General features: G+C 45.8%; 1 protein-coding gene across 2 annotated transcripts in view; it reads right to left on the bottom strand.

Annotated features, from left to right (window-relative positions):
• The window catches only part of TSHR (thyroid stimulating hormone receptor), a 245,375-nt gene that overhangs the window by 53,889 nt on the left and 176,287 nt on the right, over positions 1–15,199 (bottom strand). For both annotated transcript variants that reach the window (XM_026651395.1, XM_026651394.2), the window contains exons 5-6: positions 13,708–13,782; positions 11,102–11,179 (exon numbers count right to left, since the gene is read on the bottom strand). In XM_026651395.1, coding sequence (XP_026507180.1) covers positions 11,102–11,179; positions 13,708–13,782 — 153 coding nt within the window. The remainder of the gene's footprint in view (positions 1–11,101; positions 11,180–13,707; positions 13,783–15,199) is intronic.

Genomic DNA, 15,199 nt, shown 5'->3' with positions numbered 1-15,199 from the left:
ATACACAGAAAAGAGGTCAACAAACACTGTACCAGTCTTTAGTTTTTTCTGGTAGCCAGCCTGTGTGAGTTGTGAGTGTCAAAACTTGGTTGCAACAACTACATTTTTGTCCAGAAGCCTGCCTGTTCAACAGGGATAATTGGCTCAGTAAAAGCGTGTATTCTTTTGAGGATGATACGTTCAAGAAGTTTATAGGTTGTGCATAGTAGAGAAATCGGCCTACAGCTTTCCACTTCATCAGTGGGCTTCCCAGGCTTTGGAATGGCAATTATCATTGCCTCACACCATATTTCAGGGATCTGTACTGTCCTTAAGGTAGAGGAGTACAGTGTTGCTAGCCATTGGAGTCCTTTGGGACCAAGATGGTGGAGGAATTCTGGCAGAATACCATCAGGGCTTTCAGACTTCTCTTTTTTCATCATGGCAAGTCCTTCTTTTATTTCCTCAATGCTGACAGTGGCAGGTTCTCCTCGGGGGACTGATGCAAGTGTCCAGTAGAGTTGTTGATACACTTCTCTCCACGTGTGTTTATTGAGTGGTCCTTTTGTGTTCTCCACCAGTTTCGAGGCTATTGAGTTTGGCCAGATTTTTGGTGGCTGATGCTCTGTGGGATTAGCGTCTCAAAGGCATTGCAGTAGTGTCCAGGCTTGATGGCTTGAATGTGTAAAATCAAGGTTTTTCATGCAGTCAAGCTAGCGCTGGCATCTTGCTGTGTCACAGAAGTGTAGCAGGACTTTTGAGGTGTGAGAGCTCCTGGTCCAGTTGTATTGCCTGAGCAACTCCCACATCTCTCACATCCAGCAGGGAATGTGCTTTTTCTGAAAGTCTTGGGGAATGTTCTTCTTTCCTGCTACTTTTATGAGCCCTGCAAACTGTTGATAGAATTCCAGTCTCACCGGAATCCTTGTGACAGTTTTCTCAACAGTCTGTTTGTAGGCATCACAATCAGCTTTAGCAAATTTCCATTGTGGTATCTGTTTCAGAAAAAATACAGGAATTTCAATGCCTATGTAGATCATTATGGGCCTGTGTTGGCTGTTTGGAAATGCCAGTAGTACTTCATGTGATGCGATGAGAGTGTTTCCACTTTTGTCTTTACACTCGAATGTTGGGTCTTTTTTATACCCACCTTGCCAGCATCTTGAATGGAATGTTGATAGTTATTTAAATTCATAGATTAATTGTAAGTCTTGTGCAGATATCCAGTCCATGAGATTTTCGCCATCAGTTTCATTTGTTTTATAGCCCCACATATTGTGGTGACTATTAAAATTGCCTGCATAGATGTATGGAATAGGGGTGCTGGGTAGCATTGGTTTTGGCCATCTTATGCTAGAGTCTTTACAGACGTTGATAACTTGGAGTTCCCCTACTTTGAGAGTTGTGGTAAATGTGGTCTCCTCTTCAGTTGGTGGAATAACATTAAAATTTGTGGTGGTGTCTTTGATGTATACTGAAAAGCCATATTTTGGATGATAGTGACTAGTAATTAGGTTATATCCATAGATACAGTAGTGCCTACTCTGTGGGTCGTTATTAACATGGGTCTCTTGCAACATGAGGATGTCAATGTTGTGAGTCTTCAGCAGGTTTCCAAGGTACTCACATTTTGCCCATGAGTATCCTTTGGCATTAAGTTGCAGGATTCTTGTTCCAGGGCCTATTTGGCACGTTGTGTGGCTCTGAGGAAGAACTTTAGGATTTATTGAGTTGCTGCTCTGTTGACCGGGAAATCGCTGAGCGATGTTCAGTACCCAAGTTGATGTGTCCATGATTCTGAGTGAGTAGGTTGGGATAGAGAGGAAGCAGTATGGGAGGCTGAACTGATAGCCCAAGAAGATTGGAGAACTAGTACTGCCTCAGCCACATAATGGCAATGAGGATGAGGTTGGCCCGATCTGCCTTCAGCTTGAGGATTACCTGTGGGATGATTGGGATCAGGAGAAAGGCATAGAAAAGAGCCATGTGTCAGCTGAGATGGAAGGCGTCAAACAGGTAGCCTAGACTGAGGCCCCTTCAAGAGCAAAACAGGTAACATTTCCTGTTGTCTTTTGTGGCAAAGAGGTTGATCGTCGGAACGCCCCAAGTTGCGAAGTTAGTCCAGAGAATACTTGTCTTCAGAGACCACTCATGACTCAGCAAAAAAATCCTGCTCAGATGGTTCACGAGGTGATTCTGAAATGGGGGCAAGTGTGGGGAATGTGATGAGGTCTGTGTTGCTAACAACTTCTGCCCTTAGGACAAGGAGTTTGTTTATAAACAGAGGCAGGGTGATTAAGATGAAAAAAGGCTTGTCATTAAATTAAGGATCTTTAGATGATCCTGAAAGCATTGCCAGGCACTCCAGTTAAAAGATAGGAAACAAAGGGTAGGAATAAATGGTCCATTTTCATTTTAGTGGTGTCCCCCATGGGCTTGTACTAGGACCAGTGCTGTTCAACATATTCATAAATGATTTGCAAAAAGGGATAAACAGTGAGGTGGCAAAGTTTGCAGATGATACAATATTACTCAAAATAGTTAAATCCAAAGCAGACTGCAAAGAGTTACAAAGGGATCTCACAAAACTGGGTGAGACTAGGCAACAAAATGTCAGATGAAATTCAATGTTAAATGCAAAGTAATGCACATGGCAAAATATAATCCCAATTATCCATACAAAATGATAGGGTCTAAATTAGCTGTTACCCATCAAGAAAGAGATCTTGGAGTCATTTGCAGTACTTCGGAAGCACTGTGTTTCCAGAGTACTGCAAATTTATAAGAATCCTTCCCACTGTACCTATATCATCCTGAACTCATTCTCCAGCTTCAGAAGACTTAAAACCACTGAGTCCCTAACATGGATCCAAAAGGTATGACATATATTGTAAAGGGCCCGTAGCTCCAACATATTGATATGCAGAGAGGACTCCAGCTCCGACCTCAGACTTTGGAGTTTCAGCAACCCCAGAGGTGCCCCAAATCCCATCAGGGAGGTGTCAGTGACAAAAGTCCTGGTTAGGAAGGGCCTGATGAAAGGACTACAAGGTAGATAGAAAGTTGGCTAGATTGTCAGGCTCAACGGGCAGTGATCTGCGGCTCAATGGCAGCCGGTATCAAGCGGAGTGCCCCAGGGGTTGGTCCTGGGGCCGGTTTTGTTCAACATCTTTATTAATGATCTGGATGATGGGATAAATTGCACCCTCAGCAAGTTCACAGATGACACTAAGCTGTGGGGAGAGGTAGATACACTGGAGGGTAGTGATAGGGTCCAGAGTGACCTAGACAAATGGGAGGATTGGGCCAAAAGAAATCGGATGAGGTTCAACAAGGACAAGTGCAGAGTCCTGCACTTAGGAAGAAAGAATCCCATGCAATGCTACAGGCTGGGGACCGACTGGTTAAGCAGCAGTTCTGCAGAAAAGGACCTGGGGATTACAGTGGACAAGAAGCTGGATATGAGTCAGCAGTGTGCCCTTGTTGCCAAGAAGGCTAATGACATATTGGGCTGTATTAGTAGGAACATTGCCAGCTGATCAAGGGAAGTGATTATTCCCCTCTATTCAGCATTGTGTAAGGCCACACCTGGAGTATTGCGTCCAGTTTTGGTCCCCCCCATACAGAAGGGATGTGGAAAAATGGGAGAGAATCCATGATTAGGGGGTTGGGGAACATGACTTATGAGGAGAGGCTGAGGGAACTGGGCTTATTTAGTCTGCAGAAGAGAAGAGTGAGGGGGCATTTGATAGCAGCCTTCAACTACCTGAAGGGGGGTTCCAAAGAGGATGGAGCTAGGCTGTTCTCAGTGGTGACAGATGACAGAACAAGAAGCAATGGTCTCAAGTTGCAGTAGGGGAGGTCTAGGTTGGATATTAAGAAACACTATTTCACTAGGAGGGTGGTGAAGCACTGGAATGGGTTACTTAGGGAGGTAGTGGAATCTCCATCCTTAGAGGTTTTTAAGACTGGCTTAACAAATGATTTAGTTGGTGCTGGTCCTGCTTTGAGCAGGGGATTGGACTAGATGATCTCCTGAGGTCTTTTCCAACCCTAATATTCTATGAATGCCCTGACAAACATTCTTGAGATGCATCCATCACTGTAAGAAGTCCAGGACCAGTGGAGAAAGACAGACCAATACGTCCAAGGAGTGAAGAGACGGATGGTAAACTGTCCTGAGCCACATTTGGAGGGGGCGAAGACACAGCCTTTTCAAACTGGATCACCTGCATGCAAGCAGACATGTGGCCCAAGAGCTTCATGGAGATTATAGAAGGCTGAGATTGCAGACTGAGACAGAGGTGGTGAGTTGTCTGAAAACAGTCAGTTGGCAGAAATGCTCTCAAACTCATAGAATCTATTAGGACCCCAGTGAACTCTATGTTCTGAGTGGGAACCAAAGTTAACTTCCACATGTTTAGGATGACACCCAGATAATCGAGCAAGAGCAGTGTGGTGTTGACATGAGAAAGGACTTCATCCTTGGATGTGCCCCTCAGTAACCAGTCATTCAGATACGGGAAGATGTGGATCCCTTTCTTTCTGAGATATGCCATGATGACAACCATGCATTTGGTAAAAACCCAAGAGGTAGAAGAGACGCGGAAGGGAAGAACCATATACTGGAACTGGAGCTCTGATATGTTGAATCAAAGGAATTTTTAGGGGCTCGGCAAAATTGCTGCATGAAAGTAGGTGTCCTTAATGTCCAAGGCAGCAAACCAGGCATTCGGAGAAAATGTGGGGGAAACAGTCAACAGAGTGACCATTTGGAACCTCATGTATCTGACATATTTGTTGAGGCTGCAAAGGTTGAGAAAAAATGGTTGCTAACCTTTCATAACTGTTGTTCTTTGAGATGTGTTGCTCATGTCTGTACCATGTTAGGTGTGTGTGCGCTGCGTGCACTGTTGCCGGATTTTTTTACTTTACTGGTATCCACAGGGCCAGCTCTAGCACCCTCTGGAGTCGTGTGCACATACACCACTATAAGGGCAGCTGTCGGCCCTGCACCCTCTCAGTTCCTTCTTGTTGGTAGCTCCGACAGAAGGGTAGGAGTGTGGGTCATGGAATGGACATGAGTAACACATCTTGAAGAACAACAGTTACAGAAGATTAATAACCATTATTTCTTCTTCAAGTGCTTGCTCATGTCCATTCCATGCTAGGTGACCCAGAAGCAGTACCCCAAGGAGGTGGGCTCAGAGTTCATGGACGTGCTGACTGTAACACTGCTCTCCCAAAACTGGTATTGTCTTGGACCTGTTGGGTGATGGCACAGTGGGATGAGAAGGTATGAACCAATAACCAGGTTGTGCCTCTGCAGTTGTCCTGGATTAGTACCTGTGCGAGAAACACTGCTGACGAAGCCTGAGCTCTTGTGGAATGAGCAGTCACAATGGCCGGAGGCAGGACATTCGCCTGCTCATAGCAAGCCCGAAGACAGGTTTTTATCCAGGGTAAGATTCTTTGGGATGACACAGGTACCCTCTCATCCTTTCCACTATTGCTACAAAGAGTTGCATGGATTTGTGGAAGGGCTTAGGCCTTTTAATATAACAGGTCAGAGCCCGCTTAGCGTATGAAGCCGACGTCCTCAGCAGACTTGTGAGGTTTTGGGAAGAAGACCGGTAGAAAAATGACCTGGCTGTTGTGGAATTGTGACCCACCTTTGGTAGAAAGGCCAGATGGGGGCACAATTGAACCCTGTCCTTGAAGAACTTTGTGTAAGGAGGTTCCAACATAAGGGCTTTGCTCTCAGAGACCCATCTGGCTGAGATGATAGCCACCACGAAAGCAACCTTCCAGGAGCGAAGCAGTAGGGAGCACGATGCTAACGGCTTGAAGGGGGGCCCCATGAGCTTTGACAGGACCAGATTTAAGTCCCATAGGGCGGGGGCGGAGGGAGGGCAGCTTGTGAACCTGAGGATAATGTCTTTCCAGCCCCTTGAGAAACCAGACCGTCATTTCATGAGAGAATACCAATCTGACATTCACTGGAAGGCTGAGATGAATGCCAAATGAACCTTAAGAGAAGAGAAAGCCAGACCTTGCTGCTTTAAGTGGAGTACGTAGTCCAAGATAGACTACAGAGAAGATTGGAACGGAGAGAGATTTCGTTCGGAGGCCCAACAAATGAAATATTTCCCCTTGGCCAAGTAGGTAGTCCTAATGGAGGGCTTTCTACTACTCAGCATGACCTGTTGAATCTGATCCAAGAAGAAGTTCCTGGTGCCAAGGAGGTCCCTTGTTCCAAGTCCAGTACCAGCACCATTTCTACTGAGTCTGAAAAGGAAACACTGGGGTGCAGCGCTGACAGACCCATAGTTTCAGTGGCTTTCTCAGCCAACAGGGCTATAAAAGACAAAGTCCTGGCAAAGTCCTGGACCAAGGAAGGGGTTGGGATGGAAAGGCAGAGGAGGTAGCATCGCTCTTGTCAGTACTGGACAAAATGGATGCCCTAGGGCTGGAACAGGGGTCAACAGCACAGGATCTCTAACCTCCCTGTGCAGTGCTGGGGAGCATATGACAGGACCTGCTCCGTCCTGCAAACTGGCATTCACCACGGGCCAATGCACTTTCCTTCTGGAGGAGGAAGACAAATGCTCACAGGATCTGGAGTGGCCTTGGTTGGTCTTATGTGATCTTTTCCTCATCAAACTCAATGGGGAACGACTCCTTCGTCTCTTTAGAAATGCGCTAGCTCCAAGACGTGAAGTGGCAGCACTCTCCGAACCCAAGGGTGACCTCTGATCTGATGATGGCCTCGGTGGCTGAGCAGGCTGCATGACCTGTTCAAGTAAGTGCTGCTTCAGACAAAGAGCCCTCACCGCTTGAGACCATTTTGTGAACTAATGAACTATATACAACTAGAAAAAAGGTAGCTGAATAGAGGATTGTGAGGTTGAAAACTACATAGAGTTCCGACTCCAGCCATGGGCAGTAAGAAGGAACTGAGGGGGGATGGGAAGTCGCTGCCTCCTATACCCAGGGGAGGAGCTACGGCCATGAGGCATGTGCACCACCCCCCAGGGGTACTGCTAGGCAAATTCTCTGGCTCTGATGGGCTGGATGTGCAGACACCTAAGTAGAATACACAGCTTCAACTACTTGAAGAAGAACACCCTGTGCTCTTCTCTGTGGCTCAGACTGTGTTTGTACTAAAAAAATGAACCATATTTGACACCCAAATATGGCTCGTCCCGGACTCCTGTCCAGGACTCCTATCAACCAGTTTTCAAACTAATTGTACTCATGGTGCATGACAGGGACAGTTGAGTTCAACCTATGTTGTAGCAAAGTGTACTAGTGGGCTACATCTACACTTGGAGCTAATGATGTGATTCCCAGCTCTTGTAAGCATACTTGTATTAGCTCTCATCAAGCTAGCACACTAAAAACAATAGTGTAGCCAGGCTAGCATGGACAGCAGCAAGCAGTGGATGGGCTAGCCTTGCTGAGTACATACCCAAGGGGTTCAGGCAGGTTTGTACTTGGCATATCTAGCCAGTGCCACTGCTTGCAGCTGCCCTTGCTACCCCGGCTACACTATTTTTAGCATGCTAGCTCAATGACAGCTAACGCAAATATGTGTACACTAGCAGGGAATCATATCCCTAGCCTCAAGTGTTTCACATACCTTGACTGTACCTGTGTTGCAGCTTTACAGAAGCAATACTGCAAACCCTTTCCCTCTGTGCTCCTTTCTACAGCTCATACATTGCATAATTGCTGTTGCCCACTGTCTGTTTAATCACTTTCTTCTCGTTATTTCTGCTATTAAAATACTTTGATAGGGTCAATTTAAAAAGAAGATAGCAGCACTGATCCAAGTCACTGCAGCAAAGAAGAAAACTATGTAAATGAGACTATGAATAACATTTGTCTCTGGTGTCTCTCTTTTATAACCTATAGATTAGGACTGAATGGTTATTTCACAAGTCACAGTTGTTACCCGAAATTGGGTCAGCTAGTAAGCTTAGGGAGAACTAATGACCCACCAGTTTGGCAGAAAGCAGCACGTTTATTATATTGATAGCTAAGCTCAAAAGAAGGGCGGGGGTCACATTCACACTCGCATACTCACGGTCTCAGGACAGGCACAGCACTGGAGATGTCAGGATCCTTTAAGGTAAGTGTCCCACAGCACAGCGGTGGATGGTGTGATGAAGGTATGTCTTCCTGAGGCACGATGGAATGCAACGCAGGGAACCACTGGCCAGGCGGTCCGGGCGAAGGGCCTTCACGGGAGGTACAAGCTTGAGAGTGCACTCCTGAGCACATCGCCCCTTCCCCTTTTAAGGACCTGCTCCTCATGGCCTGCGACTAGAGATGACTTGGCTGCATCTGGTTGGTCACACTCCACCTCAGCCAGTGTCCATGCATTGGGTGTGTGAGTGCTGCCTAATTGGAGTCCCAGACATCTTGTCTATCTAGGAGTTCTTCTGATCTTCCAGCTGTTTAAGCAGCCCATTCATCCCACAAGCATTCCAGGAGGGAGGGATGGGGGAAAGCCACTTCACAGGTATTCAAAGAGGGAGAGGAGACAAGGGGTGGGTGTGTGTGTAACAGACCTTTTGAGCATGCAGGTTATACAGAGCATACAGATCACTGCTGCTCCTACAACACTCCGCCCCTTGATCTATGATCATTACAGTAGTTGTTGTTGTTGTTGTAGGACACAGGTGATCTGTTGCAAACAAACCAAACAGTTATAACCAGATGAATATAACTAAAACCATTACAATTGACTAAAACCATCACCATTACAATAATTGGGTACATTGACAAACAAAATGAGGCCCAAGTTTGATGCTGCAATAGCCATCAAACAATAAATGTCAACCCTAACCCTTAAATACACACAACAAATAAGATTTGTAGGAATACCATAGTTGTCATGGAAAATGTAACTAACAATACAAATGATTTACAAATACAATACAAAACTTAACAACAAAATAATTATTAGAGAACCTAACAAAAAATAAACCTGATGCATTGGGGACCAAAGTCTTTTGGACTGACGTGGATGTGATTGATAATTTGGTTGGAGATGGGGGAAGTAGAGAGAGGAAAAGGCATTTACCCTGTCTAGTGTAGAAGCCCCTCTCTCTCTGGACCCAATGGTAGCACAGGACACCCACCAGAGACAGACACAGAACATGGAACACAGAACATGCAACACAGAACACTGAACACAGACTTTGTCACGACACTATAACCATGGTATTTTTATAACGCTTCAGCTGGTACCAGCTCTCCTGATGTTCCGGTTCAGAGGCTAAAAGATAGAAGCTTAGAAACAAATTAGCACAGTGCTCCCACTGCAGCAGACCCTGCTCGTTTGAGTTGTCCATGGTGTTTGGGGTCCGGCCACCCGGAGTCCGGATCCGGGGGATCCGGATCATACCAGATATCCCTGTCCCAATCATTATATGGTCCCACACACCCCTGGGCTTTCACCCCAATGGCGGTGACCCGGGATGAATAAGCCCCCCAGACCCTCTTTTCCCAGGCGGACCCCTCCAGGACCAGATCCTTCAGGCAGGTAACTGCCTGGCTCAGAGCGGCATTCTCTACTTCCACCTGCTCCCGCTCCTCCTCTGCTGCCGCCACCTATACTGCAGCTACAGAGAGGGAAGACACCTGGGCGCTAGCAGTCAGAGCCTGCGCCTTCCACATATCCCGTTCCTTCTCCAACTCATTACATTGGTCTTTGAGTGAGTCTATTTCAGTGGCGAGCTGACTCTTTGCTGCCTGCCATTGCCAGCCTGCTTACCACAGCAGCCAGGCAGCTGCACAATCCAGTCCCGCCTTATTGGGACTGTATATAAGTACATATTTATCCAACATGAGCTCTAGTTCAGGAATTGTACTCCCTGGCATCCAGGGGTCTGCCCCTTTCTTATGGAGCCATGCTAACAACACCCCGGGCGGCGGCGACGATCCCCAAGAGGGGGTGTATTCTCGCTCGGGCTGCTTCACCTTTTTCTTTCCCTTGCCCCACAGTGGCATACTTAGCAGTGGTGTCCTTTTCTTCCTGCGGTGGGTTGCTAGCCTACCACCTTTTACACAGGCTCGAGCCAGACCCGCTCAAGAAGCTATTAGGGGGAACCAGGGGATTTACACCTAACTCTCTCCCTTGCCCTACACCGGCACTCAACAGTGGCATCCTTTTCTCCCTGCAGTGGGTTGCTAGCCTACCACTTTTTACACAGGCTTGAGTCGGACCCACCCAAGAGACCACCGCGGGGCACCAGGGGACCCCTACTCTTGGGCATTCTCCACCATTAATGTTACCCGAAATTGGGTCAGCTAGTTAGCTTAGGGAGGACTAATGATCCACCAGTTTGGCAGAAAGCAGCACATTTATTATATTGATAGCTAAGCTCAAAAGAAGGGGGGGGTCACATTCACACTTGCATACTCACGCTCCCAGGACAGGCACAGCACTGGAGATGTCAGGATCCTTTAAGGTAAGTGTCCCACAGCACAGCGATGGATGGTGTGATGAAGGTATGTCTTCCTGAGGCACGATGGAATGCAACGCAGCGAACCACTGGCCGGCGGTCCGGGCGAAGGGCCTTCACGGGAGGTACAAGCTTGTGAGTGCACTCCTGAGCACATGGCCCCTTCCCCTTTTAAGGACCTGCTCCTCATGGCCTGCGATTAGAGATGACTTGGCTGCGTCTGGTTGGTCACACTTCACCTCAGCCAGTGTCCATGCAGTGTCCATGAATTGGGTGTGTGAGTGCTGCCTAACTGGAGTCCCAGACATCTTGTCTATCTAGGAGCTCTTCTGATCTTCCAGCTGCTTAAGCAGCCCATTCATCCCACAAGCATTCCAGGAGGGAGTGGAAGCATTCCAGGGGTGGGGGAAAGCCACTTCACAGGTATTCAAAGAGGGAGAGGAGACAAGGTAGGGGTGTGTGTGTGTGTGTGTGTGTGTGTGTGTGTGTGTGTGTGTGTGTGTGTGTGTGTGTGTGTGTGTGTAACAGACCTTTTGAGCATGCAGGCTATACAGAGCATACAGATCACTGCTGCTCCTACAACAACAGTGATTTGCTTGAGACACAGGGAATATAACAGTTATGTGAGTTAAACTGGTAGGACTTACAGTGTAAGGGATTCATTACACAGCCCATGGAACGCATTTGCAGGCACTGAAGTCACGTAAGGATTATCTGCAATTTCACTGCAAAAGAAAACAAAAGGCTTAACACTGCAATAAAACATCTGCATAACATTGTTAATGATTCTCTGACATACAGCACAATAAAATGCAAAAAATACATAAACAAAGGGTACAGTTCCACAAGTTATATGTTCCAGATGTGCTGGAAGACTAAAATGCTTCAGCCACCTAAAAAGTGTAGGTATCCAGAATACCTGTACCATTAATTGCTTGTATAAAATAGATGGGGTTTACATTATTGGCTAATGTGTGCCCAGCCTGTGTGGTTCTTTTGAATAATAGCACAGACAGATTGCTCCTTTCACAAGCTAGGAATTAGCAGATAAGTAAACAACAACAATCACCACAATGTTAACTAATTTATTCCAAGTAAAGTTAAAGATAAAATTCTAATTTTGGTGAAGAATACCATGAAAGAAAAGTTCACAAATAGACTAAGTTGTTCAAGATAAAGACTGTCTTCCTATGTGTCTGAACTACACCTAGTACAAAGGAAAGGATGAACAGTTAACCCTGAATTGCACAGAATCCTAGCAGCTGGAAAGGACCTCTAGTCACAGGTCATCTAGCCCAATGGTACATCTCAACTTAGTGGCCCTGTAATTGTCCCACAGCCCACCACATCCCCAAATCCTTTGCAACTACCACCTCCACAGCTCTCCTGTCTCAGAGCTAAGTGCTGTTGGGGCAGGGAGGGGAGGAAGGATGAGGGAAAGGGTATAGTTTCACCATGACTGGGTTTGAAGGCAGGAGTGAACACGGTGGTGATACGATGGGGAGAAGTAAGGGAGCTAATTGTTCCTTCTCTACTTTTCCATGGCTCCCACTGGGTTCTACCTATCGCAAGATTCTGCAGGTTTTGATTTTCTTCAGCTGGTGGATGGTGTGCTCCAATGGACATCTCCTCATGGCCCACTTGAGAGTCATTCCCCATAGGCTGAGAAACCCTGGTATAGTCCATTCCACTGTATGTGGCAGGATCTGTTTCATTACCCCTTGAGGTATAAATACATGATACAAGATGCTAAAATTCAACTTTTATCACTACCATCTTCATTCCAAACTTTTTCCATTGGTAATAATTTTCTCACACAATATTTTGGGGCTGAAATTTTCCATGCCTGATCTCAGCCCCAAAAGTGATTCCCCCTCTTTATTATAAAATTTGTTTAAAATTGGTTCAGCTGGTTTTGAGTTATACCAGCATGGATCTAAAATATGTTTTACCCACAGAGAGGTCTCAATCAGAAAATCTGTGACTCAAAAATGGCTAACAGTAAAAACTGCAAACTTAGCTCAATTTTAGACCTTTCCAAGATCTAAGGTTCAAGCCAAGTTTGAAGAAAAGATTTTCAGTCCTTTTACAATTATGAATCTTTAAAATTGTGACGCAGGAACACATGCAGTAAAATGTTTCTGTTCTTTATATAGTGTCAATTAAGTGCTATTAGAATCAGAAAACTGACTAAGTAAAAGTGACATCTTTTACCCAACAAATGTGCTCCTCGTCTTCTCTTCAGAGAATAAATTATATTTAACATCAATTGTTTCATTTAGCAAGACTATAATATTGAGTTATGGTACAATTGGCAACTCTTTAGAGAACATGAACCCTGTGTGTTCTTGCTGAATCTGCCTACTTTAAAAAACATTACACATTTATTTTAATAAATTCCTGCTAGACCTGCAGAACCAACATAGGTACAGAAGAGTGAGCTGGATTCAATTCCATCTGGTTCATCATCTACAAAATTGTTTATTAAGTTCCAAATGCAGAATTTTTCTTGATGGTAGTGATGCATGAACCAGAAAGAATATGCTCAGTTGAATATGCAGGGCTGTCAGATGGAAAAAACATCTTTTTACTTCTAATCTGAGCAAATTTTATCCAAAGTCTCTGGGATCCATGGCATCACTTTTAAAAGTCACTTTTCAAAGTGGACCTTTACTTTCAAATAAAGCATCCCAGAATGCTCGCTACAGCCAACAGCACCTTAGCTTAGCAAGAGGAATAATTCCAGAAAAGACAGCAGACCTTGGTTTAGGACACCTGCCACCAGAAAAAACGGAGTTAAGGACTGCTGCCATTAGAAGACATGAAACCAAACTGCTTCAGAACAAGGAACTTACAAGTTCCATTACCCTTTCTATTTGTTTGCTTTTTAAAAACATCTTGTCCTTTTTCTAAATTAGAATGTGAATGTGGATAAACTCCTTGCACTAAAAACTTCACTCAGAATGTGAACTGAGGCCATACTGCTATTTTTATTTATTTATTTAGCGGTTTGCATGTGTTCAGTTAACGTTTTCCCTTTGTGTTTTCCATATCTCCAGCTCTTGCATTTTGCGGGCTCTGGACCAGAAGAACAGAGATAACAATGGAGGGAGACTGTTCTTGCTGGATTGCTAAGGTACTTCTTTCTGGTAATTATCTGGCACCTCTCTCTAAAGTGGGAGCCTCCACTGCAGAATTGTTTGGGACTTGACTGTAGCACTGTTCTACCCAGATCTGCAGGGCAAACACTTACAGTAAAAAGTTCACATCAGCTGAATAGATTTTGGTGAGGTCAGGAAATATCGTAATTCCAGTGTTGAAAATTCCACTAAAACAGAGGACAAGATAGAAAAAGAGAAAGAATTAAATTTAATGAATCACTACACAAAAAAAGATGCTATAGGTTCAGACCATTACACAGAGCTGGATGGAACATGGTTATTTTATACTCTTCACTGATTGTCAACTCACCTATGAACTCTTTGTACCCAAATGTAGGGCTATGAAGAACACATCATAAATCAGTGTGGGGTTTTAGGGAGATATTCTGCAAAGTCTTTTCCACCTCTAACTACCAAGACTCTGTGATTACACAGGTTTGAACTAAGCCACTTACTACGTAGCTCCTTTCCTTTATTTGGCAGCATCAGCATTAAAAAAGTTCCATGCCATCTCCTTCCAATTCTCCATGGGAGTGTCAAGAAGCATTTTTAGCAACTGGGTATAGTTGGGGTGCTAAGGGCACAAACCTACTCCCACTGAAGTCAATAGGAGTGTTGCCATTGACTGCATGATTAAGCTCTAATACAGCAGTAAGACTGTCAATGTCAGGAAGATGTTGAGAAAGTTAGAAAGTCTTTAAGAGGAAAGGCAAGGTGGAGATTTGGAGCAAACAGGGGGAGTGAGCTTGTGAGGGTAGAAAGAAAAAAAGGAGTGGAGAAAAGGGTCAGAGTAGGATCTTCAAGCTTTTGGAACAGTATGACAGGGGCACAGACACACAGGAGGGAGAGAAAGTGAGTGTGTGTTCTGAAAGCAAAAAGATGGGTCAACATTCAGAAAGAGATGAAGAGAGATAGGGCTCTTGGAGATGGAGAACAGAGGGCCCAAATCTCTGTTCCAGCTGACATGTAGTCAGTGCAAGAAAATGGCAGGTAAGGGAAGGAAGAATAAATTTGACTGTTGGCCTCATTTGCACCTCCTGGTATTTTGGGCCTTGCTGGGGGCCAGGACCAGCCCCCAGAGTAAATTAGAGAAGTCTCAGAACTAGGGTTGACAACCCTCCCGGATTGGCTGGGAGTCTCCTGGAATCGGCCTCAATCTCCCGGTGACTATTAAAGGCAATCCGGGAGATTTTAATAGGCTAAAGTCCAGTCAGCAGGGCTAAGGCAGGCTCCCTACCTGCCCTGGCTCTGCGCGGCTCCCAGAAGCAGCCGGCACATCTGGCTCCTAGGCGAAGAGGCAGCCAGGGGGTCTTCGCGTACTGCCCCCACATCCTGCCCATAGCGCTGACTCTGCAGCTCCCATTGGAGCCCCCTGACCGTCCTTGAGCCTAGAATCCGGATATGCCGGCCACTTCCAGGAGCTGCCCAAGGTAAGTGCCACCCAGACGGAGTCTGCACCCCTCACCCCAACCCTCTGCCCCAGCCCTGAGCCCTCTCCCGCACCCAAACTCCCTCCCAGAGCCTGCACTTCACAGCCCCTCCTGTACACCAACCCCCTGCCCCAGCCCAAAGCCCCCTCCCACA

The sequence above is a fragment of the Terrapene carolina genome, unplaced genomic scaffold, assembly GCF_002925995.2.
Source record: "Terrapene carolina triunguis isolate 2854851 unplaced genomic scaffold, T_m_triunguis-2.0 Scaffold96, whole genome shotgun sequence".
In the NCBI taxonomy this organism is placed as follows: domain Eukaryota; kingdom Metazoa; phylum Chordata; order Testudines; family Emydidae; genus Terrapene; species Terrapene triunguis.
This window is presented reverse-complemented; position numbering and strand designations above follow the sequence as displayed.